Below are 27084 nucleotides of genomic sequence, written 5' to 3' on the forward strand. Positions count from 1 at the left end.
ATAGTGTCGGCTCCTGTATAAATCTGTTATAGTGTCGGCCCTTGTATACAGCTGTTATAGTGTCGGCCCCTGTATACAGCTGTTATAGTGTCGGCCCCTGTATAAAGCTGTTATAGTGTCGGCTCCTGTATAAAGCTGTTATAGTGTCGGCCCTTGTATACAGCTGTTATAGTGTCGGCCCCTGTATACAGCTGTTATAGTGTCGGCCCTTGTATAAAGCTGTTATAGTGTCGGCCCTTGTATACAGCTGTTATAGTGTCGGCCCTTGTATACAGCTGTTATAGTGTCGGCCCTTGTATACAGCTGTTATAGTGTCGGCCCCTGTATACAGCTGTTATAGTGTCGGCCCTTGTATAAAGCTGTTATAGTGTCGGCCCTTGTATACAGCTGTTATAGTGTCGGCCCTTGTATAAAGCTGTTATAGTGTCGGCTCCTGTATAAAGCTGTTATAGTGTCGGCCCCTGTATAAAGCTGTTATAGTGTCGGGTCCTGTATAAAGCTGTTATAGTGTCGGCCCTTGTATACAGCTGTTATAGTGTCGGCTCCTGTATAAATCTGTTATAGTGTCGGCCCTTGTATACAGCTGTTATAGTGTCGGCCCCTGTATACAGCTGTTATAGTGTCGGCTCCTGTATAAAGCCGTTATAGTGTCGGCCCCTGTATAAAGCTGTTATAGTGTCGGCTCCTGTATAAAGCCGTTATAGTGTCGGCTCCTGTATAAAGCTGTTATAGTGTCGGCCCTTGTATACAGCTGTTATAGTGTCGGCCCCTGTATACAGCTGTTATAGTGTCGGCCCTTGTATAAAGCTGTTATAGTGTCGGCCCTTGTATACAGCTGTTATAGTGTCGGCCCTTGTATAAAGCTGTTATAGTGTCGGCTCCTGTATACAGCTGTTATAGTGTCGGCCCCTGTATAAAGCTGTTATAGTGTCGGCCCTTGTATAAAGCTGTTATAGTGTCGGCTCCTGTATAAAGCTGTTATAGTGTCGGCCCCTGTATAAAGCTGTTATAGTGTCGGCTCCTGTATAAAGCTGTTATAGTGTCGGCCCTTGTATACAGCTGTTATAGTGTCGGCTCCTGTATAAAGCTGTTATAGTGTCGGCCCCTGTATAAAGCTGTTATAGTGTCGGCCCCTGTATAAAGCTGTTATAGTGTCGGCCCTTGTATAAAGCTGTTATAGTGTCGGCTCCTGTATAAAGCTGTTATAGTGTCGGCCCCTGTATAAAGCTGTTATAGTGTCGGCCCCTGTATAAAGCTGTTATAGTGTCGGCCCTTCTATAAAGCTGTTATAGTGTCGGCTCCTGTATAAAGCTGTTATAGTGTCGGCCCCTGTATAAAGCTGTTATAGTGTCGGCTCCTGTATAAATCTGTTATAGTGTCGGCCCTTGTATACAGCTGTTATAGTGTCGGCCCTTGTATACAGCTGTTATAGTGTTGGCCCTTGTATACAGCTGTTATAGTGTCGGCCCCTGTATACAGCTGTTATAGTGTCGGCTCCTGTATAAAGCCGTTATAGTGTCGGCTCCTGTATAAAGCTGTTATAGTGTCGGCTCCTGTATAAAGCTGTTATAGTGTCGGCCCCTGTATAAAGCTGTTATAGTGTCGGCTCCTGTATAAATCTGTTATAGTGTCGGCCCTTGTATACAGCTGTTATAGTGTCGGCCCCTGTATACAGCTGTTATAGTGTCGGCTCCTGTATAAAGCCGTTATAGTGTCGGCTCCTGTATAAAGCCGTTATAGTGTCGGCTCCTGTATAAAGCTGTTATAGTGTCGGCCCCTGTATAAAGCTGTTATAGTGTCGGCCCCTGTATAAAGCCGTTATAGTGTCGGCCCTTGTATAAAGCTGTTATAGTGTCGGCCCTTCTATAAAGCTGTTATAGTGTCGGCTCCTGTATAAAGCTGTTATAGTGTCGGCCCCTGTATAAAGCTGTTATAGTGTCGGCTCCTGTATAAATCTGTTATAGTGTCGGCCCTTGTATACAGCTGTTATAGTGTCGGCCCCTGTATACAGCTGTTATAGTGTCGGCTCCTGTATAAAGCCGTTATAGTGTCGGCTCCTGTATAAAGCCGTTATAGTGTCGGCTCCTGTATAAAGCTGTTATAGTGTCGGCCCCTGTATAAAGCTGTTATAGTGTCGGCCCCTGTATAAAGCCGTTATAGTGTCGGCCCTTGTATAAAGCTGTTATAGTGTCGGCCCCTGTATAAAGCTGTTATAGTGTCGGCCCTTGTATAAAGCTGTAATAGTGTCGGCCCCTGTATAAAGCTATTATAGTGTCGGCCCCTGTATAAAGCTGTTATAGTGTCGGCCCTTGTATAAAGCTGTTATAGTGTCGGCCCTTGTATACAGCTGTTATAGTGTCGGCCCTTGTATAAAGCTGTTATAGTGTCGGCCCTTGTATAAAGCTGTTATAGTGTCAACCCCTGTATAAAGCTGTTATAGTGTCAGCCCCTGTATAAAGCTGTTATAGTGTCGGCCCTTGTATAAAGCCGTTATAGTGTCGGCCCTTGTATACAGCCGTTATAGTGTCGGCCCTTGTATACAGCTGTTATAGTGTCGGCTCCTGTATAAAGCTGTTATAGTGTCGGCTCCTGTATAAAGCTGTTATAGTGTCCGCCCTTGTATACAGCTGTTATAGTGTCGGCTCCTGTATAAAGCTGTTATAGTGTCGGCTCCTGTATAAAGCTGTTATAGTGTCCGCCCTTGTATACAGCCGTTATAGTGTCGGCCCTTGTATACAGCTGTTATAGTGTCGGCTCCTGTATAAAGCTGTTATAGTGTCGGCTCCTGTATAAAGCTGTTATAGTGTCGGCCCTTGTATACAGCTGTTATAGTGTCGGCTCCTGTATAAAGCCGTTATAGTGTCGGCTCCTGTATAAAGCTGTTATAGTGTCAGCCCCTGTATAAAGCTGTTATAGTGTCGGCCCTTGTATAAAGCCGTTATAGTGTCGGCCCCTGTATACAGCTGTTATAGTGTCGGCCCCTGTATAAAGCTGTTATAGTGTCGGCCCTTGTATAAAGCCGTTATAGTGTCGGCCCCTGTATACAGCTGTTATAGTGTCGGCCCCTGTATAAAGCTGTTATAGTGTCGGCCCTTGTATACAGCCGTTATAGTGTCGGCCCTTGTATACAGCCGTTATAGTGTCGGCCCCTGTATAAAGCTGTTATAGTGTCGGCCCTTGTATAAAGCCGTTATAGTGTCGGCCCTTGTATACAGCTGTTATAGTGTCGGCTCCTGTATAAAGCTGTTATAGTGTCGACTCCTGTATAAAGCTGTTATAGTGTCGGCTCCTGTATAAAGCTGTTATAGTGTCCGCCCCTGTATAAAGCTGTTATAGTGTCGGCTCTTGTATAAAGCTGTTATAGTGTCGGCCCCTGTATAAAGCTGTTATAGTGTCGGCCCTTGTATAAAGCTGTTATAGTGTCGGCCCCTGTATAAAGCTGTTATAGTGTCGGCCCTTGTATAAAGCTGTTATAGTGTCGGCCCCTGTATAAAGCTGTTATAGTGTCAGCCCCTGTATAAAGCTGTTATAGTGTCGGCCCTTGTATAAAGCTGTTATAGTGTCAACCCCTGTTTAAAGCTGTTATAGTGTCAGCCCCTGTATAAAGCTGTTATAGTGTCGGCCCTTGTATACAGCTGTTATAGTGTCGGCCCTTGTATAAAGCTGTTATAGTGTCGGCCCTTGTATAAAGCTGTTATAGTGTCGGCCCTTGTATAAAGCTGTTATAGTGTCGGCCCCTGTATAAAGCTGTTATAGTGTCGGCCCCTGTATAAAGCTGTTATAGTGTCAGCCCCTGTATAAAGCTGTTATAGTGTCAGCCCCTGTATAAAGCTGTTATAGTGTCGGCCCCTGTATAAAGCTGTTATAGTGTCGGCCCCTGTATACAGCTGTTATAGTGTCGGCCCCTGTATACAGCTGTTATAGTGTCGGCCCCTGTATAAAGCTGTTATAGTGTCGGCCCTTGTATAAAGCCGTTATAGTGTCGGCCCTTGTATACAGCTGTTATAGTGTCGGCTCCTGTATAAAGCTGTTATAGTGTCGACTCCTGTATAAAGCTGTTATAGTGTCGGCTCCTGTATAAAGCTGTTATAGTGTCCGCCCCTGTATAAAGCTGTTATAGTGTCGGCCCTTGTATAAAGCTGTTATAGTGTCGGCCCCTGTATAAAGCTGTTATAGTGTCGGCCCTTGTATAAAGCTGTTATAGTGTCGGCCCCTGTATAAAGCTGTTATAGTGTCGGCCCTTGTATAAAGCTGTTATAGTGTCGGCCCCTGTATAAAGCTGTTATAGTGTCAGCCCCTGTATAAAGCTGTTATAGTGTCGGCCCTTGTATAAAGCTGTTATAGTGTCAACCCCTGTTTAAAGCTGTTATAGTGTCAGCCCCTGTATAAAGCTGTTATAGTGTCGGCCCTTGTATACAGCTGTTATAGTGTCGGCCCTTGTATAAAGCTGTTATAGTGTCGGCCCTTGTATAAAGCTGTTATAGTGTCGGCCCCTGTATAAAGCTGTTATAGTGTCGGCCCCTGTATAAAGCTGTTATAGTGTCAGCCCCTGTATAAAGCTGTTATAGTGTCGGCCCCTGTATAAAGCTGTTATAGTGTCGGCCCCTGTATACAGCTGTTATAGTGTCGGCCCCTGTATACAGCTGTTATAGTGTCGGCCATCACTACCTCTTGTGGTCGGCTTTCCACAGTCTCTGCTCTGACTGTAAAGAACTCTTTCCTGGTTAGGTGCCGGAATCGCCTTTCTCCCCCCTGTAATGAGCCCCCTGGTCCTTAGTATGGACTTTGGTAGGAATAAGTCCCGTGCCGTCCTCTGTACTGACCCCACATATATTTATACGTGTATATGAGATCCCCTCTGAGGCGTCGTGTTTCTAAGCTAAACAAGCTCAGATGTATGGGATTTTGTAGCATTGTAGATCCTATAAAGACATTTTTTGTAAGTGTCCCCATCCTGCCCCGTTTCTGTATTAATGTCTCCCATCCTGGGCCCCTTTCTGTAATAATGTCCCCCATACTGTTCCCTTTCTGTAATAATGCCCCCCATCCTGTCCGCTTTCTGTCATAATGTCCCCTTCATGGCTCTTTTCTGTAATAATGTCCTACATCCTGTCCCCTTTCTGTAATAATGCCCCCCATCCTCTCCCCTTTCTGTAGTAATATCCCCCGTCCTGACACCTTTCTGTAATAATGTCCCCCATCATGGCCCCTTCCTGTAATAATGTCCCACATCCTGTCCCTTTCTGTAATAATGTCCCCATCATGGCCCCTTCCTGTAATAATGTCTCTATCCTGTCCCCTTTCTGTAATAATGTCCCAATCATGGCTCCTTCCTGTAATAATGTCCCCCAACCAGGGCCCCATTCTGTAATAATGTCCCCATCTTGTCCCCTTTCTGTAATAATGTCCCCCATACTGGGCCCCTTTCTGTAATAATGTCACCATCATGGCCCCTTCCTGTAATAATATCCCCCATCCTGGGCCCCTTTCTGTAATAATGTCCCCCATCCTGGGCCCCTTTCAGTAATAATGTCCCCTATCCTGACCCCTTTTGGTAATAATGTCCCCATCATGGCCCCTTCCTGTAATACTGTCCCCCATCTTGTACCCTTTCTGTCATAATGTCCCCCATCGTGGGCCCTTTTCTGTCATAATATCCCCCATCTTGTCCCCTTTCTGTAATAATGTCCCCTATCTTGTCCCCTTCCTGTAATGATATTCCCCATCCTGGGCCCCTTTCTGTAATAATATCCCCCATCCTGTCCCCTTTCAGTAATAATGTCCCCTATCCTGTCCCCTTTCTGTAATAATGTCCCCCATACTGGGCCCTTTTCTGTAATAATGTCCCCATCATGGCTCCTTCCTGTAATAATGTCTCCCGTCCTGGGCCCCTTTCTGTAATAATGTCCCCCGTCCTGGGCCCCTTTCTGTAATAATGTCTCCCATCCTGGATCCCTTTCTGTAATAATGTCCCCCATCCTGACCCCTTCCTGTTATAATGTCCCCCATCCTAGGCCATTTTCTGTAATAATGTCCCCCATCCTAGGCCCTTTTCTGTAATAATATTCCCCATCCTGCCTTACATCCTGTAATAATGTCTCTCATCCTAGGCCCCTTCCTGTTATAATATCCCCTGTCCTGAGCCCCTTCCTTATATAATGACCCCCATCCTGGGTCCCTTCTTTGTATAATGACCCCCATCCTGGGCCCCTTCCTTATATAATGACCCCCATCCTGGGTCCCTTCCTTATATAATGAACCCCATCCTAGGTCCCTTCCTTGTAAAATGATCCCGATCCTGGGTCCCTTCTTTGTATAATGACCCCATCCTGGGCCCCTTCCTTGTATAATGACCCCCATCCTGGGCCCCTTCCTTATATAATGAACCCCATCCTAGGTCCCTTCCTTGTAAAATGATCCCCATCCTGGGTCCCTTCTTTGTATAATGACCCCATCCTGGGCCCCTTCCTTGTATAATGACCCCCATCCTGGGCCCCTTCCTTGTATAATGACCCCCATCCTGGGCCCTTTCCTTGTATAATGACCCCCACCCTGGACTCCATTCTGGTATAATGACCCCCATTCTAAGCTCCCTTCCTTGTATAATAACCCCTCAGATACACATCCCGCTGATGCTGCCATCGGTGAGACCCCATTAGACACAGGCCTGGTCGCAGTCGCACCCTCTGTAATTGTTACGCTTCTAATCACTGCACATATCATATATTAACCCCTTAACATCTCTGGGCCACAAGGAAAAATATACAGTTGCCCACAGCTACCCAGGATCAGAGAGCAGATCAGTTATTGCTAGGTCTTGAGCAATACCTACCCTAGACCACCACAGATATTAGGCTCCTGAACCTATCCAAACCACCAAGTATAAAATATGCTTAACCATATATACCCCGGAGCTTTTGGGGTATTACAGTGCTGCTTGAAAGTTTGTGAACCCTTCAGAATTTTCCATATTTTTCTGCAATAATTTGACCTAAAACTACATCAGAATTTCACATAATTTCAAAAGTAGATCAAGAACCAAATCAAACAAAGGGGTTAGAAATATGGAACTTTGTACATTTTTTATTGAAGAAAATATGATCCAATATCATATGTGAGTGGCAAAAGTAAGTGAACCTTTAGTATTAGCAGATAATCAATGGGATGACAATCAGGTGTGAGTTGACGACTCGTTACATTTAAAGAACAGGAATCTCTTATGGTCTGAACTTCACAGCAGAAGCTGTTGGAAGGGGAACATGGCACGAACAAAGGAGATTTCTGAGGAATTCAGAAGAAGAGTTGTCAATGTTCATCAAGTCGAAAAAAGTTACAAACCGTCTCTAAAGAGTTTGGACCGCAGTCGGACGAATTGTGTACAAATGGAGGAAATTCAAGACAATTATTACATTTCCCAGGAGTGGTTGACCAAGAGCAAGGCATATAATAGTGAGGTCACAAAGGAACCCAAGGTAACCTCTAAGCATCTAAAGGCCTCTCTCACATTAGCTAATGTTAATGTTTATTAATATTAACATTTACGCATCCACCATCAGGAGGACAATCATCTGGACAAGCCAGAAGGCACCGGAACAATGTTTTATAGATGGAAGAACCCAAAATAGAGCTTAATGGTTTAAATGAGATTAGTTATGTTGGGTGAAAGAAAAACATTATATTACAGCATGAAAATCTCCAACCATCTGTGACGCATGGTGGTGGAGGTAGCTATTGGGCGTGTTTTGCTGAATCTGGGCCAGTACGGCGCCATCATTGATGGAACAAAGAATTCTGAATTTTATCAGTAAGTTCTAAAGGAAAATATCCGGACGTCGGTCCATGAGCAGAATCTCAAGAGAACATGGATCCTGCAGTAAGACAAAGGCCCAAAAAACAAGTCGTCCCACAAACGAATAAAAATTAAGTTCTACAACAGCCGAGTCTCAGTCCGGACCTTAATCCTAGAAATCTCGTAGAAGGAACTGAAGCGAAAGATTCATAGAGAAAACCACCAACAGAACAGAACTGAGCTGAAGCTGATTTGTAGGGAGAAACGAGAGAAAAGTCCTCCATCCAAAGTGCAGGAATAATCAGCAATTACCGGAAACCCTTACATTGAGTTATTGCCGCCCAAGGAGGTCACACCAGACACTGAAAGCAAAGGTTCACATACTTTTGCAAATTGCAACTTTAATAAAAATAAACATAAAGTCCAACATTTTTGACTCATTTGTTTGATTTGGTTCTTTATCTACTTTTAAAACTTGTGTCAAAATCTGATGTAGTTTTTGGTCAAACTTTTGAAGGAATCTAGAAAATTCTAAAGGGTTCACAAACTTTCAATCACCACTGTAAACATTACCCTACGATTACCCTAGATGTCCCATGATACAGCGATTGACCTGCTCTGAACTATTCCACATATTAGGCATTAACTCTGAACCTCTAGATCACCAGGGGGGCACCCGGGAATCTAACCCCTAGACTCTCTATGTAATAAGACATGAACATTTCCTCCAGGGGAACCAGAACGTCAAAAAATCCTTTAATAATGTTGTATTTGACCTTGGATATCCTGAGTTTCTTTCTTTCTTTTGACCGCATTACTACAGATCAGCTCCTGCCATTGCTATTTGCCCTCTAAATTCTAGTAACACCTCTGATATGGAAGGTTGGGACGGTGAGTTAGGCTATGTTCACACGTTGCATTTTTGCTGCGTTTTTTGCTGCATTTTTTATGCAATTTAAAAGCTGAGTTTTACAGTACCAGCAAAAGCTGTGAGATCTCAGAAATATCTTGCACACACATTGTTTTTTTTCCTGACTGAATTGGAAAAGTGCTGCATTTTTGAAAACTGCAGCATGTTACTTCTTTCAGCATATTTGCATCGTTTTTTTGTTCACCCATAGAAAGTAATAAGTGCAAAAACACAGCAAAAACTAGGCAAAAAGGTTGTTATGCGTTTTTATTGAAAAAAAGCAGGAACAGCAGGATGTTAAACACATTAAGTTTTGTGATTTTCCCAAGTTTAAACCATAATGTTTGGTGTCCTCACCTGAGATGGCAGTTAGGATTAGTACAGTTTAAGGTTTAAAGTAAACATTGGCTGACCAAGGTGTGAAATTGAACAATGCCTGTGGCCAACCAAGGTGTGAAATTGAACAATGCCTGAGCAACTCAAGGGCTGACCAAAGTGTAAAGGTAAACAATGTCCTACAAACTCAATGCTCTGCCAATGTCTTAGGTAAACTATCCCTGACCAATTCACCTCCCCCGCTGTTATATTTGTAATTGTGTATTTTTTCATGAACTTTTTTGTTCAGGATACGGTTTTATGGTTTCACATATGTCTTGCATTGGTGACCTAACACCTTGCATTGTTCATGCTTACGTAGTGGAAGCAAGGTTGAACTTTGGAATTATGAAAAACGCAGGAAAAATGCAGCAAAAAAAACCAAACAAAGCAAAACATGCTTTTTGTAAGAAGCTTCTTTACTGCCAAGAAAGCAGGTTTTGCCTGCAGAAAATAAAAAACGCAGCAAAAATGCAACGTGTGAATAGAGCCTTCTGCAAATTTGGCATTCTGGACGTTTCATGTAAATGAAAAAAAGTGAAAAATCCAACGCGCTTTAATGATGTTACAGAGTAAAACATAAAAAAGGGGGCGTGAATACTTATTAAAAACCCTGATAGTCATTGATTGGATTGTCACGAGGAAATTAAGACTTTTATAGAAAGTTTACGAAAATTAACTAGATACTAACGAGCTACAAAAAAGTCAATTATAATCGGAGCAAAAACTGCAGAGAAATCTCCGTCCCCCAGATACCGCGGCCGAAACTACTGAAGGATTTCTTTTCCCGCAGTTTCCTATCGGAGAGGCGGCAGATAAGAGAGGAAAGCGCTCAATCCCTTATTACACACAGCCCATCTCGCTCTGGTGCAGATACGGTGCCGGTACCTGTGGGGGGATGGGCGGTCCCTATCAGATTGAATAAGTCCCCACATCCCCCCACTCCTGCGCTCATTTGATTAACCTGTCAATCTGCTTTGTTGCAGTGGAAATGATTAACTTTAATCTTATGAAATTTTAATTTCTCCGCCGGCTCCAGAGACTTTTCTTCCTTCATCGCCGCTGATCACAAAGATTTAGGAAACTTCTCAGAAAAAAGGTGCGGTGTGAAACAATGACAAATAAGTAATGGATGTGGCAAAATAAGGAGGACGAATCTGTTCAAGGGTATCGTATCACTGTGACCAACCGTAAAGGACCAGTACTGATTATTTCATGATGACGTGAGCATTATAGCGCTAGCCACGCTGATGAAAACGCCGGATCAACCATTTCTGTGCAACGTTCACTTTTAAAGTTATTAAAGACCAACGTTCCCACTGACAAAGCTCAGGGCGCAATTGTATCGGCTTCTATAGAGAGATTCAATAAACAGAAAATCACAATTCTCAAGGGAAGCAATTAATTTTAATCAGCAAAGTAGAACTTAAAGAAAGAAGCACTTTCCCTTTAAGACCAGAAACAAGTTAACAAATAAAATACAATGTGTCTCAATGGCATAAAAAATAGACCTTTAATTTAGTATCAGTTAACCTCATGATACAGAGTTACAGTGTGACTTACATGTCTCTCCAGGGATCGCAGGTTCTGTTCATCGTAATCACTCAGCTGACTGCAATGCATCTAAGATACAGAGGAAAGAAGAGAGGATTAATAGTAAGGAGAGAAGGACAGTGTCCAACAACAATCGTACATAGGGGCAGTATTATAGTAGTTATATTCCTGTACATAGGGGCAGTATTATAGTAGTTATATTCTTGTACATAGGGAGCAGTGTTATAGTAGTTATATTCTTGTACATAGGGGGCAGTATTATAGTGGTTATATTCTTGTACATAGGGGGCAGTATTATAGTAGTTATATTCTTGTACATAGGGGGCAGTATTATAGTAGTTATATTCTTGTACATAGGGGGCAGTATTATAGTAGTTATATTCTTGTACATAGGAGCAGTATTATAGTAGTTATATTCTTGTACATAGGAGCTGTATTATAGTAGTTATATTCTTGTACATAGGGGCAGTATTATAGTAGTTATATTCTTGTACATAGGGGCAGTATTATAGTAGTTATATTCTTGTACATAGGGGGCAGTATTATAGTAGTTATATTCTTGTACATAGGAGCAGTATTATAGTAGTTATATTCTTGTACATAGGGGGCAGTATTATAGTGGTTATATTCTTGTACATAGGGGGCAGTATTATAGTAGTTATATTCTTGTACATAGGGGGCAGTATTATAGTAGTTATATTCTTGTACATAGGGGGCAGTATTATAGTAGTTATATTCTTGTACATAGGAGCAGTATTATAGTAGTTATATTCTTGTACATAGGAGCTGTATTATAGTAGTTATATTCTTGTACATAGGGGCAGTATTATAGTAGTTATATTCTTGTACATAGGGGCAGTATTATAGTGGTTATATTCTTGTACATAGGGGGCAGTATTATAGTAGTTATATTCTTGTACATAGGGGGCAGTATTATAGTAGTTATATTCTTGTACATAGGGGGCAGTATTATAGTAGTTATATTCTTGTACATAGGAGCAGTATTATAGTAGTTATATTCTTGTACATAGGAGCTGTATTATAGTAGTTATATTCTTGTACATAGGGGCAGTATTATAGTAGTTATATTCTTGTACATAGGGAGCAGTATTATAGTAGTTATATTCTTGTACATAGGGGCAGTATTATAGTAGTTATATTCTTGTACATAGGAGGCAGTATTATAGTAGTTATATTCCTGTACATAGGGGGCAGTATTATAGTAGTTATATTCTTGCACATAGGGGCAGTATTATAGTAGTTATATTCTTGTACATAGGGGGCAGTATTATAGCAGTTATATTCTTGTACATAGGGGCAGTATTATAGTAGTTATATTCTTGTACATAGGGTCAGTATTATAGTAGTTATATTCTTGTACATAGGGGTCAGTATTATAGCAGTTATATTCTTGCACATAGGGTCAGTATTATAGTAGTTATATTCTTGTACATAGGGTCAGTATTATAGTAGTTATATTCTTGTACATAGGAGTAGTATTATAGTAGTTATATTCTTGTACATAGGGGGCAGCATTATAGTAGTTATATTCTTGTACATAGGGTCAGTATTATAGTAGTTATATTCTTGTACATAGGGTCAGTATTATAGTAGTTATATTCTTGTACATAGGGGTCAGTATTATAGTAGTTATATTCTTGTACATAGGGTCAGTATTATAGTAGTTATATTCTTGTACATAGGGGTCAGTATTATAGTAGTTATATTCTTGTACATAGGGAGCAGTATTATAGGAGTTATATTCTTGTACATAGGAGCAGTATTATAGTAGTTATATTCTTGTACATAGGGAGCAGTATTATAGTAGTTATATTCCTGTACATAGGGGGCAGTATTATAGTAGTTATATTCTTGTACATAGAGGGCAGTATTATAGTAGTTATATTCTTGTACATATGGGGCAGTATTATAGTAGTTATATTCTTGTACATAGGGGCAGTATTATAGTAGTTATATTCTTGCACATAGAGGGCAGTATTATAGTAGATATATTCTTATACATAGGGGCAGTATTATAGTAGTTATATTCTTGTACATAGGAGCAGTTTCATAGTAGTTATATTCTTGTACATAGGGGGCAGTATTATATTACTTATATTTTTGCACATAGAGGGCAGTATTATAGTAGTTATATTCTTGTACATAGGAGCAGTATTATAGTAGTTATATTCTTGTACATAGGAGGCAGTATTATAGTAGTTATATTCTTGTACATAGAGGCAATATTATAGTAGTTATATTCTTGTACATAGGGGCAGTATTATAGTAGTTATATTCCTGTACATAGGGGGCAGTATTATAGTAGTTATATTCTTGTACATAGGAGCAGTATTATAGTAGTTATATTCTTATACATAGGGGCAGTATTATAGTAGTTATATTCTTGTACATAGGAGCAGTATTATAGTAGTTATATTCTTATATATAGGAGCAGTATTATAGTAGTTATATTCCTGTACATAGGGGGCAGTATTATAGTAGTTATATTCTTGTACATAGGAGCAGTATTATAGTAGTTATATTCCTGTACATAGGGGCAGTATTATAGTAGATATATTCTTGTATATAGGAGCAGTATTATAGTAGTTATATTCTTGTACATAGGAGCAGTATTATAGTAGTTATATTCTTGAGCATAGGAGCAGTATTATAGTAGTTATATTCTTGTACATAGGGGCAGTATTATAGTAGTTATATTCTTGTACATAGGGACAGTATTATAGTAGTTATATTCTTGTACATAGGGGGCAGTATTATAGTAGTTATATTCTTGTACATAGGAGGCAGTATTATAGTATTTATATTCTTGTACATAGGAGCAGTATTATAGTAGTTATATTCTTGTACATAGGGGGCAGTATTATAGTAGTTATATTCCTGTACATAGGAGCAGCAATATAGTATTTATATTCTTGTACATAGGAGCAGTATTATAGTACTTATATTCTTGTACATAGGAGGCAGTATTATAGTAGTTATATTCCTGTACATAGGAGCAGTATTATAGTAGTTATATTCTTGTACATAGGGGCAGTATTATAGTAGTTATATTCTTGTACATAGGAGCAGTATTATAGTAGTTATATTCTTGTATATAGGGAGCAGTATTATAGTAGTTATATTCTTGTACATAGGGAGCAGTATTATAATAGTTATATTCTTGTACATAGGAGGCAGTATTATAGTAGTTATATTTTTGTACATAGGAGGCAGTATTATAGTAGTTATATTCTTGTACATAGGAGCAGTATTATTGTAGTTATATTCTTGTACATAGGAGGCAGTATTATAGTAGTTATATTCTTGCACATAGGGAGCAGTATTATAGTAGTTATATTCTTGTACATAGGAGCAGTATTATAGTAGTTATATTCTTATACATAAGAGCAGTATTATAGTAGTTATATTCTTGTACATAGGGGAAGTATTATAGTAGTTATATTCTTGTATATAGGGGCAGTATTATAGTAGTTATATTCTTGTACATAGGGGCAGTATTATAGTAGTTATATTCTTGTACATAGGTAGCAGTATTATAGTAGTTATATTCTTGTACATAGGGGCAGTATTATAGTAGTTATATTCTTGTACATGGGAGCAGTATTATAGCAGTTATATTCTTGTACATAGGAGCAGTATTATAGTAGTTATATTCTTGTACATAGGGGCAGTATTATAGTAGTTATATCCTTGTACATAGAGGCAGTATTATAGTAGTTATATTCTTGTACATGGGAGCAGTATTATAGCAGTTATATTCTTGTACATAGGTAGCAGTATTATAGTAGTTATATTCTTGTACATAGGGGCAGTATTATAGTAGTTATATTCTTGTACATGGGAGCAGTATTATAGCAGTTATATTCTTGTACATAGGAGCAGTATTATAGTAGTTATATTCTTGTACATAGGGGCAGTATTATAGTAGTTATATTCTTGTACATAGGAGCAGTATTATAGTAGTTATAGTCTTGTACATAAGAGCCGTATTATAATAGTTATATTCTTGTACATAGGGGCAGTATTATAGTAGTTATATTCTTGTACATAAGAGCAGTATTATAGTAGTTATATTCTTGTACATAGGAGCAGTATTATAGTAGTTATAGTCTTGTACATAAGAGCAGTATTATAGTAATTATATTCTTGTACATAGGGGCAGTATTATAGTAGTTATATTCCTGTACATAGGGAACAGTATTATAGTAGTTATATTCTTGTACATAGGGGCAGTATTTTAGTGGTTATATTCTTGTACATAGGGGGCAGTATTATAGTAGTTATATTCTTGTACATAGGGAGCAGTATTATAGTAGTTATATTCTTGTACATAGGGGGCAGTATTATAGTAGTTATATTCTTGTACATAGGAGCAGTATTATAGTAGTTATATTCTTGTACATAGGAGCAGTATTACAGTAGTTATATTCTTGTACATAGGAGCAGTATTATAGTAGTTATATTCTTGTACATAGGAGCAGTATTATAATAGTTATATTCTTGTACATAGGAGCAGTATTATAGTAGTTATATTCTTGTACATAGGAGCAGTATTATAGTAGTTATATTCTTGTACATAGGGGGCAGTATTATAGTAGTTATATTCTTGTACAAAGGAGCAGTGTTATAGTAGTTATATTCTTGTACATAGGGGCAGTATTATAGTGGTTATATTCTTGTACATAGGGGGCAGTATTATAGTAGTTATATTCTTGTACATAGGAGCAGTATTATAGTGGTTATATTCTTGTACATAGGAGCAGTATTATAGTAGTTATATTCTTGTACATAGGAGCAGTATTATAGTAGTTATATTTTTGTACATAGGGGGCAGTATTATAGTAGTTATATTCTTGTACATAGGAGCAGTATTATAGTGGTTATATTCTTGTACATAGGGAGCAGTATTATAGTAGTTATATTCTTGTACATAGGAGCAGTATTATAGTAGTTATATTCTTGTACATAGGGAGCAGTATTATAGTAGTTATATTCTTGTACATAGGGAGCAGTATTATAGTAGTTATATTCTTGTACATAGGAGCAGTATTATAGTAGTTATATTCTTGTACATAGGGGGCAGTATTATAGTAGTTATATTCTTGTACATAGGAGCAGTATTATAGTGGTTATATTCTTGTACATAGGAGCAGTTTTATAGTGGTTATATTCTTGTACATAGGAGCAGTATTATAGTAGTTATAATCTTGTACATAGGAGCAGTATTATAGTGGTTATATTCTTGTACATAGGAGCAGTATTATAGTGGTTATATTCTTGTACATAGGAGCAGTATTATAGTGGTTATATTCTTGTACATAGGGGGCAGTATTATAGTAGTTATATTCTTGTACATAGGGGGCAGTATTATAGTAGTTATATTCTTGTACATGGGAGCAGTATTATAGTAGTTATGTTCTTGTACATAGGAGCAGTATTATAGTGGTTATATTCTTGTACATAGGGGGCAGTATTATAGTAGTTATATTCTTGTACATAGGGGTCAGTATTATAGTAGTTTTATTCTTGTACATAGGAGCAGTATTATAGTAGTTATATTCTTGTACATATGGGCAGTATTATAGTAGTTATATTCTTGTACATAGGAGCAGTATTATATTAGTTATATTCTTGTACATAGGGGCAGTATTATAGTAGTTATATTCTTGTACATAGGGGCAGTATTATTGTAGTTATATTCTTGTACATAGGGGCAATATTATAGTAGTTATATTCTTGTACATAGGAGCAGTATTATAGTAGTTGTATTCTTGTACATAGGAGCAGTATTATAGTAGTTATATTCTTGTACATAGGGGCAGTATTATAGTAGTTATATTCTTGTACATAGGAGCAGTATTATAGTAGTTATATTCTTGTATATAGGAGCAGTATTATAGTAGTTATATTCTTGTACATAGGGGTCAGTATTATTGTAGTTATATTCTTGTACATAGGAGCAGTATTATAGTAGTTATATTCTTGTACATAGGGGGCAGTATTATAGTAGTTATATTCTTGTACATAGGAGCAGTATTATAGTAGTTATATTCTTGTACATAGGGGGCAGTATTATAGTAGTTATATTCTTGTACATAGGGGGCAGTATTATAGTAGTTATATTCTTGTACATAGGGGGCAGTATTATAGTAGTTATATTCTTGTACATAGGGGGCAGTATTATAGTAGTTATATTCTTGTACATAGGGGCAGTATTATAGTAGTTATATTCCTGCACATAGGAGCAGTATTATAGTAGTTATATTCTTGTACATAGGGGCAGTATTATAGTAGTTATATTCTTGTACATAGGGGCAGTATTATAGTAGTTATATTCTTGTATATAGGAGCAGTATTATAGTAGCTATATTCTTGTACATAGGGGGCAGTATTATAGTAGTTATATTCTTGTACATAGGGGGCAGTATTATAGTAGTTATATTCTTGTACATAGGGGGGCAGTATCATAGTAGTTATATTCCTGTACATAGGAGTAGTATTATAGTAGTTATATTGCGGCACATACGGGCGGTATGATAATTGTGTCAGTAGTAAGTACAGTGCTGAGAGTTCATCAGTATCTTGTATGTTTTAGACATACCACTATTCTAGATATAATGTCAGTAATATTTCATCTGTCCAAAAATTTGTTTGGGAAAATTCATTACATGAAGTTAATTATACTTTAGAAAGCGCCTCTCGGAGTGATTGTTATTACACTCGGTTCCTAAACAGTCATTGTAATGTTTGCGGCGCAGCCGAGTCCCATTTGCTGTTAATAAAGCAGATGAATTAGATAGTCGGAGATTGGTGCAGCGCCAGAGACGTCTGTGTTATTACCCCGCGATCATAAAACGGAATATTTCAGGCATCGGTGGGAGATGATGGGAGATTTGTTTTCTTTTGAACAAATTGCTCATTAGGAATCTCGGAAGCCGTTTTCGGCGTGGTCGTTATGTGCTGTGATTAATTTACACTGTATCTGATTTCCTGCTGATTGGTAAATAGTGGAAATATTCTACTAATGTTATATAGCGGTGGATCAAGATGGAAGCACAAAATGTCTCGTCCAGGAGCTGCAAATCTCTGTATGGGACCAAGTCTACAAGAAATGGATGAGAAAGCAAGTACAATACGTCTTTCTTACAGATTAAATCTATTTACAATGCTGTAAATCATTTCCTTTATTTTAGGATGTGACTGGAGTCACGCTAATGTCTCCAGTCACTTCCAGAGCTGCACTCACAAGTCTTCGGAGCACCATCTGGAATCCATCATTATCTAAGCACTAATATGTTGTGTGCTAGACCAAAAGCGGGAGGGTCAGGAATATGAAGAGCATCAGGACTTCAGGCAAAGTCACCGTTAGAGCTGCATGCACAAGTTGTTACTATGTCGCATGGATTACGGCACTGCTTGCTCATCTCATGTCTTAGGCCTCCTTCACAAGTCCTGATATTTTTGGAACTGGAAAAAACAGTACTGGTGCTCAGGGCTGCCATCAGGGCATTACCTCCCTTACTGGTGTATGGGGCCCGGTGAGCAGAGGGGCCTGGACCGGGCACCCCCTCTTCTGCTCACCAGGCCCCAGCGGAAGGATTCTGCAGATTTAATGAAATTGTGCGGGAAGCTTCCTACACGGCAATAGTTAACAGCAGCCAGCCAATCACAGGTCGGCGGCCAACGTCAGCGCACACGTCGCCGGCGTATGACGTCACTCATGCGCTGGCGACCAGGCCTCGGATAATGGGAAAGCCGTGCGCTGCTGGAATGTGGCAAGGTAAGAAGAAATTTTATTTTTTTTAACTTTTTTTGTAAAACAGCATTATGGGGGCAGGATGGAGATATGGGGGCAGGATAGAGACATGGGACAGGATGGAGACAATGGAGGCAGGATGGAGACAATGGGGGCAGGATGGAGACAATGGAGGCAGGATTGAGATATGGGGGCAGGATGGAGACAATGGAGGCAGGATGGAGATATGGGGACAGGATAGAGACATGGGACAGGATGGAGACAATGGAGGCAGGATGGAGACAATGTGGGCAGGATGGAGACAATGGAGGCAGGATTGAGATATGTGGGCAGGATGGAGATATGGGGGGCAGGATGGAGACACGGGGCAGGATGGAGATATGGGTGCAGGATGGAGACATGGGGCAGGATGGAGATATGGGGGGCAGGATGGAGATATGAGGGCAGGATGGAGATATGAGGGCAGGATGGAGATATGAGGGCAGGATGGAGACACGGGGCAGGATGGAGATATGGGGGCAGGATGGAGACATGGGACAGGATGGAGACAATGCAGGCTGGATGGAGATATGGGGGCAGGATGGAGACATGGGACAGGATGGAGACAATGGAGACAATGGGGGCAGGATGGAGACAATGGGGGCAGGATGGAGACAATGGAGGCAGGATTGAGATATGGGGGCAGGATATGGGGGGCAGGATGGAGACACGGGGCAGGATGGAGATATGGGGGCAGGATGGAGATAAGGGGGCAGGATGGAGATATGGGGGGCAGGATGGAGACATGGGACAGGATGGAGACAATGAAGGCAGGATGGAGATATGGGGGCAGGATGGAGACATGGGACAGGATGGAGACAATGGAGGCTGGATGGAGATATGGGGGCAGGATGGAGACATGGGACTGGATGGAGACAATGGGGGCAGGATGGAGACAATGGGGGCAGGATGGAGACAATGGAGGCAGGATTGAGATATGGGGGCAGGATGGAGATATGGGGGGCAGGATGGAGACACGGGGCAGGATGCAGATATGGGTGCAGGATGGAGACATGGGGCAGGATGGAGATATGGGGGGCAGGATGGAGATATGAGGGCAGGATGGAGATATGAGGGCAGGATGGAGACACGGGGCAGGATGGAGATATGGGGGGCAGGATGGAGACATGGGACAGGAAGAGACAATGGAGGCAGGATGGAGATATGGGGGGCAGGATGGAGATATGGGGGCAGGATGGAGACATGGGGGGCAGGATGGAGATATGGGGGCTGGATGGAGACATGGGACAGGATGGAGACAATGGAGGCAGAATGGAGATATGGGGGCAGGATGGAGATATGGGGGGCAGGATGGAGATATGGGGGCAGGATGGAGACATGCGACAGGATGGAGACAATGAAGGCAGGATGGAGAAATGGGGGCAGGATGGAGACATGGGACAGGATGGAGACAATGGAAGCTGGATGGAGATATGGGGGCAGGATGGAGACATGGGACAGGATGGAGACAATGGGGGCAGGATGGAGACAATGGGGGCAGGATGGAGACACGGGGCAGGATGGAAATATGGGGGCAGGATGGAGACACGGGGCAGGATGGAGATATGGGGGCAGGATGTAGATATGGGGTGCAGGATGGAGACATGGGACAGGATGGAGACAATGGAGGCAGGATGGAGATATGGGGGCAGGATGGAGACATGGGATATGGACAGGATGGAGACATGGGATATGGACAGGATGGAGACAATGGAGGCAGGATGGAGATATGGGGGCAGGATGGAGATATGGGGGGCAGGATGGAGACACGGGGCAGGGTGGAGATATAGGTGCAGGATGGAGACATGGGGCAGGATGGAGATATGGGGGGCAGGATGGAGATATGAGGGCAGGATGGAGATATGAGGGCAGGATGGAGACACGGGGCAGGATGGAGATATGGGGGGCAGGATGGAGACATGGGACAGGAAGAGACAATGGAGGCAGGATGGAGATATGGGGGGCAGGATGGAGATAAGGGGGGCAGGATGGAGATATGGGGGCAGGATGGAGACATGGGGGGCAGGATGGAGATATGGGGGCTGGATGGAGACATGGGACAGGATGGAGACAATGGAGGCAGAATGGAGATATGGGGGCAGGATGGAGATATGGGGGGCAGGATGGAGATATGGGGGCTGGATGGAGACATGGGACAGGATGGGGACAATGGAGGCAGTATGGAGATATGGGGGCAGGATGGAGATATGGGGGGCAGGATGGAGACACGGGGCAGGATGGAGATATGGGGGCAGGATGGAGATAAGGGGGCAGGATGGAGATATGGGGGCAGGATGGAGACATGCGACAGGATGGAGACAATGAAGGCAGGATGGAGAAATGGGGGCAGGATGGAGACATGGGACAGGATGGAGACAATGGAAGCTGGATGGAGATATGGGGGCAGGATGGAGACATGGGACAGGATGGAGACAATGGGGGCAGGTGGAGACACGGGGCAGGATGGAAATATGGGGGCAGGATGGAGACACGGGGCAGGATGGAGATATGGGGGCAGGATGTAGATATGGGGTGCAGGATGGAGACATGGGACAGGATGGAGACAATGGAGGCAGGATGGAGATATGGGGGCAGGATGGAGACATGGGATATGGACAGGATGGAGACAATGGAGGCAGGATGGAGATATGGGGGCAGGATGGAGATATGGGGGGCAGGATGGAGACACGGGGCAGGGTGGAGATATAGGTGCAGGATGGAGACATGGGGCAGGATGGAGATATGGGGGGCAGGATGGAGATATGAGGGCAGGATGGAGATATGAGGGCAGGATGGAGACACGGGGCAGGATGGAGATATGGGGGGCAGGATGGAGACATGGGACAGGAAGAGACAATGGAGGCAGGATGGAGATATGGGGGGCAGGATGGAGATATGGGGGGCAGGATGGAGATATGGGGGCAGGATGGAGACATGGGGGGCAGGATGGAGATATGGGGGCTGGATGGAGACATGGGACAGGATGGAGACAATGGAGGCAGAATGGAGATATGGGGGCAGGATGGAGATATGGGGGGCAGGATGGAGATATGGGGGCTGGATGGAGACATGGGACAGGATGGGGACAATGGAGGCAGTATGGAGATATGGGGGCAGGATGGAGATATGGGGGGCAGGATGGAGACACGGGGCAGGATGGAGATATGGGGGCAGGATGGAGATAAGGGGGCAGGATGGAGATATGGGGGCAGGATGGAGACATGCGACAGGATGGAGACAATGAAGGCAGGATGGAGAAATGGGGGCAGGATGGAGACATGCGACAGGATGGAGACAATGGAAGCTGGATGGAGATATGGGGGCAGGATGGAGACATGGGACAGGATGGAGACAATGGGGGCAGGTGGAGACACGGGGCAGGATGGAAATATGGGGGCAGGATGGAGACATGGGATATGGACAGGATGGAGACAATGGAGGCAGGATGGAGATATGAGGGCAGGATGGAGACATGGGACAGGATGGAGATATGGGGGCAGGATGGAGACACGGGTCAGGATGGAGATATGGGGGATGGGGGCAGGATGAGACACGGGGCAGGATGGAGATATGGGACAGGATGGAGACAATGGAGGCAGGATGGAGATATGGGGCAGGATGGAGACATGGGACAGGATGGAGACAATGGAGGCAGGATGGAGATATGGGGGCAGGTTGGAGACACGGGGCAGGATGGAGATATGGAGGCAGGATGGAGATATGGGGGCAGGATGGAGACATGGGACAGGATGGAGACAATGGAGGCAGGATGGAGATATGGAGGCAGGATGGAGACATGGGACAGGATGGAGACAATGGGCAGGATGGAGATATGGGGGCAGGATGGAGACACGGGGCAGGATGGAGACAATGGGGGCAGTATGGAGATATGGGGGCAGGATGGAGACAATGGAGGCAGGATGGAGATATGGGGGCAGGATGGAAACATGGGAGCAGGATGGAGATATGGGGACAGGATGGAGATATGGGGGCAGGATGGAAACATGGGAGCAGGATGGAGACATGGGGGCAGGATGGAGACATGGGACAGGAAGAGACAATGGAGGCAGGATGGAGATATGGGGAGCAGGATGGAGATATGGGGGCAAGATGGAGACATGGGGACAGAATGGAGATATGGGGCAGAATGCAGACAATGGTGGTAGGATGGAGACATGGGGACAGAATGGAAATATGGGGGCATAATGCAGACAATGGGGGTAGGATGGAGACAATGGGGGCAGGGTGGAGACATGGGTGCAGGATGGAGAGATTGGGTGCAGATTGGAGACAATGGGGGCAGATTGGAGACAATGGTGGCAGGATGGAGACAATGGAGGCAGAATGGAGACATGGGGGCAGGATGGAGAGATTGGGGGCAGAATGGAGACAATGGGGGCAGGATGGAGACATGGGGGCAGAATGGAGAGATTGGGGGCAGAATGGAGACAATGGGGGCAGGATGGAGACATTGAGGCAGAATGGAGACAATGGGAGCAGGGTGGAGACATGGGGGCAGGATGGAGACATGGGGGCAGGGTGGAGACATGGGGGCAGGATGAAGACAATGGGGCAGGATGGAGATATTGGGGCAGAATGGAGTGACATGGGGGCTGGATGGGGACATGGGGGCAGGATGGAGATATTGGGGGCAGGATAGAGAGACATAGGGTCAGTATGGAGACATTGGAGGCAAAATGGAGTGACATGGGGCAGGAAGGAGACATGGGGGCAGAATGGAGACATGGGGGCATGATGGAGACATTGGGGGCACGATGGAGACATGGGGCAGGATGGCGACATAGGGGCAGAATGGAGACAATGTAGAGAATTGGGGGCAAAATGAGGGCAGAACAGTGCCATGAGGGCAGAATGGAGACATGAGGGCAGGATGAAGACATGGGGCAGAATGGAGACACTGGGGAAGAATGGAGACATTGGGGGCAAAATGGGGGCAAGTGAAGTGACATGGGGGCAGGATGGAGACATGGGGGCAGGATGGAGACATGGGGCAGAAAGGAGAGAATGGGGGCAGGATGGAGACATGGGGGCTGCTGTGATGTATTTTATTTTTGAGGATAATGTTTTCAGTGAGGTTACTTTTCAGGGTGGCACTATGTTGCTTTTTTTTCTTCATCTGGTGCAGTGTAGAAGTTGGGGAGAAATTGGGGAATATGATCTGGAAGAGCTGCTCTAAATAACTTTGCTATTTTCTGCAGAGACCAGTTCTGGCTGGAAGAAGTGATGGCGGTCTGTGCTGGATAAAGAAGAAAAGCGAAGACGAAGGACTTCAACTAGAGACGTGAGTCAGTGTGTTACCTGTACACTTACACTATACACTGTATACTATGTACAGAGCTCCTGTGTATAATGCCACCAGTGATCACTGTATTACCTGTACACTATGTACAGAGCTCCTGTGTATAATGCCACCGGTGATCACTGTATTACTTGTACAGTATACATTGACACTATATACAGAGCTCCTGTGTATAATGTCACTGGTGATCACTGTATTACCTGTACACTGTACACTATATACAGAGCTCCTGTGCATAATGTCACTGGTGATCACTATATTACCTGTACACTATACACTATATACAGAGCTCCTGTGTATAATGTCACTGGTAATCACTGTATTACCTGTACACTATATACTATATACAGAGCTCCTGTGTATAATGTCACTGGTGATCACTGTCTTACCTGTACACTGTACACTATATACAGAGCTCCTGTGCATAATGTCACTGGTGATCACTATATTACCTGTACACTATACACTATATACAGAGCTCCTGTGTATAATTTGACTGGTGATCACTGTATTATCTGTTCACTATATACTATATACAGAGCTCCTGTGTGCAATGTCACTGGTGATCACTGTATTACCTGTACACTATATACAGAGCTCCTGTGTATAATGTCACTGGTGATCACTGTATTACCTGCACACTGTACACTATATACAGAGCTCCTGTGTATAATGTCACTGGTGATCACTGTATTACCTGTACACTGTACACTATAAACAGAGCTCCTGTGTATAATGTCACTGGTGATCACTGTATTACCTGTACACTATACACTATATACAGAGCTCCTGTGTATGTCACTGGTGATCACTGTATTACCTGCACACTGTACACTATATACAGAGCTCCTGTGAAAAATGTCACTGGTGATCACTGTATTACCTGTACACTATACACTATATACAGAGCTCCTGTGCATAATGTCACTGGTGATCACTGTATTACCTGTACACTATAAACTATATACAGAGCTCCTGTGTATAATGTCACTGGTGATCACTGTATTACCTGTACACTGACACTATATACAGAGCTCCTGTGTATAATGTCACTGGTGATCCCTGTATTACCTGTATACTGACACTATATACAGAGCTCCTGTGTATAATGTCACTGGTGATCACTGTATTACCTGTACACTATACGCTATATACAGAGCTCCTGTGTATAATGTCACTGGAGATCACTGTATTACCTGTACACTGACACTATATACAGAGCTCCTGTGTATAATGTCACTGGTGATCTCTGTATTACCTGTACACTATATACAGAGCTCCTGTGTATAATGCCACCGATAATCACTGTATTACTTGTACAGTATACACTGAAACTATATACAGAGCTCCTGTGTATAATGTCACTGGTGATCACTGTATTACCTGTACACTGTACACTATATACAGAGCTCCTGTGCATAATGTCACTGGTGATCACTATATTACCTGTACACTATACACTATATACAGAGCTCCTGTGTATAATGTCACTGGTAATCACTGTATTACCTGTACACTATATACTATATACAGAGCTCCTGTGTACAATGTCACTGGTGATCACTGTCTTACCTGTACACTGTACACTATATACAGAGCTCCTGTGCATAATGTCACTGGTGATCACTATATTACCTGTACACTATACACTATATACAGAGCTCCTGTGTATAATTTGACTGGTGATCACTGTATTACCTGTTCACTATATACTATATACAGAGCTCCTGTGTGTAATGTCACTGGTGATCACTGTATTACCTGTGCACTATATACAGAGCTCCTGTGTATAATGTCACTGGTGATCACTGTATTACCTGCACACTGTACACTATATACAGAGCTCCTGTGTATAATGTCACTGGTAATCACTGTATTACCTGTACACTATATACTATATACAGAGCTCCTGTGTATAATGTCACTGGTGATCACTGTCTTACCTGTACACTGTACACTATATACAGAGCTCCTGTGCATAATGTCACTGGTGATCACTATATTACCTGTACACTATACACTATATACAGAGCTCCTGTGTATAATTTGACTGGTGATCACTGTATTACCTGTTCACTATATACTATATACAGAGCTCCTGTGTGTAATGTCACTGGTGATCACTGTATTACCTGCACACTGTACACTATATACAGAGCTCCTGTGTATAATGTCACTGGTGATCACTGTATTACCTGTACACTGTACACTATATACAGAGCTCCTGTGTATAATGTCACTGGTGATCACTGTATTACCTGTACACTATACACTATATACAGAGCTCCTGTGTATAATGTCACTGGTGATCACTGTATTACCTGCACACTGTACACTATATACAGAGCTCCTGTGAAAAATGTCACTGGTGATCACTGTATTACCTGTACACTATACACTATATACAGAGCTCCTGTGCATAATGTCACTGGTGATCACTGTATTACCTGTACACTATAAACTATATACAGAGCTCCTGTGTATAATGTCACTGGTGATCACTGTATTACCTGTACACTGACACTATATACAGAGCTCCTGTGTATAATGTCACTGGTGATCCCTGTATTACCTGTATACTGACACTATATACAGAGCTCCTGTGTATAATGTCACTGGTGATCACTGTATTACCTGTACACTATACGCTATATACAGAGCTCCTGTGTATAATGTCACTGGAGATCACTGTATTACCTGTACACTGACACTATATACAGAGCTCCTGTGTATAATGTCACTGGTGATCTCTGTATTACCTGTACACTATATACAGAGCTCCTGTGTATAATGCCACCGATAATCACTGTATTACTTGTACAGTATACACTGAAACTATATACAGAGCTCCTGTGTATAATGTCACTGGTGATCACTGTATTACCTGCACACTGACACTATATACAGAGCTCCTGTGTATAATGTCACTGGTGATCACTGTATTACCTGTACACTATATACAGAGCTCCTGTGTATACTGTCACGGGTGATCCCTGTATTACCTGTACACTATACACTGACACTATATGCAGAGCTCCTGTGTATAAAGTCACTGGTGGTCACGGTATTACCTGTACATTGACACTATACACTGTATACTATGTACAGAGCTCCTGTTTTTAATGGCACTTATGGTAATATTAGTATTGTGTTTTTTTATTATTAATTATCAGCCTTGTAGTATTCAGTCACTATGTGGTGGTAATATGTGGTCTGGTCATGGTGTGACAGCATTTGTCCCTTGTATGTGGTAGTATTCAGTCACTATGAGGTGGTAATATGTGGTCTGGTCATGGTGTGGGGGTATTTGTCCCTTGCAT

The 27084-nt window shown here is 42.5% G+C and overlaps 1 protein-coding gene across 4 annotated transcripts in view; it reads right to left on the reverse strand.

The window, feature by feature from the left end:
• PDE2A (phosphodiesterase 2A) overlaps positions 1-27084 on the reverse strand; it is a 758587-nt gene that overhangs the window by 213535 nt on the left and 517968 nt on the right. For all 4 annotated transcript variants that reach the window (XM_073661082.1, XM_073661081.1, XM_073661080.1 and 1 more), the window contains one exon: positions 10638-10697. In XM_073661082.1, coding sequence (XP_073517183.1) covers positions 10638-10697 — 60 coding nt within the window. The remainder of the gene's footprint in view (positions 1-10637; positions 10698-27084) is intronic.

The sequence above is a fragment of the Phyllobates terribilis genome, unplaced genomic scaffold (genome assembly GCF_046119375.1).
Source record: "Phyllobates terribilis strain yellow unplaced genomic scaffold, ASM4611937v1 Scaffold_2__4_contigs__length_985480577, whole genome shotgun sequence".
NCBI lineage: Eukaryota > Metazoa > Chordata > Amphibia > Anura > Dendrobatidae > Phyllobates > Phyllobates terribilis.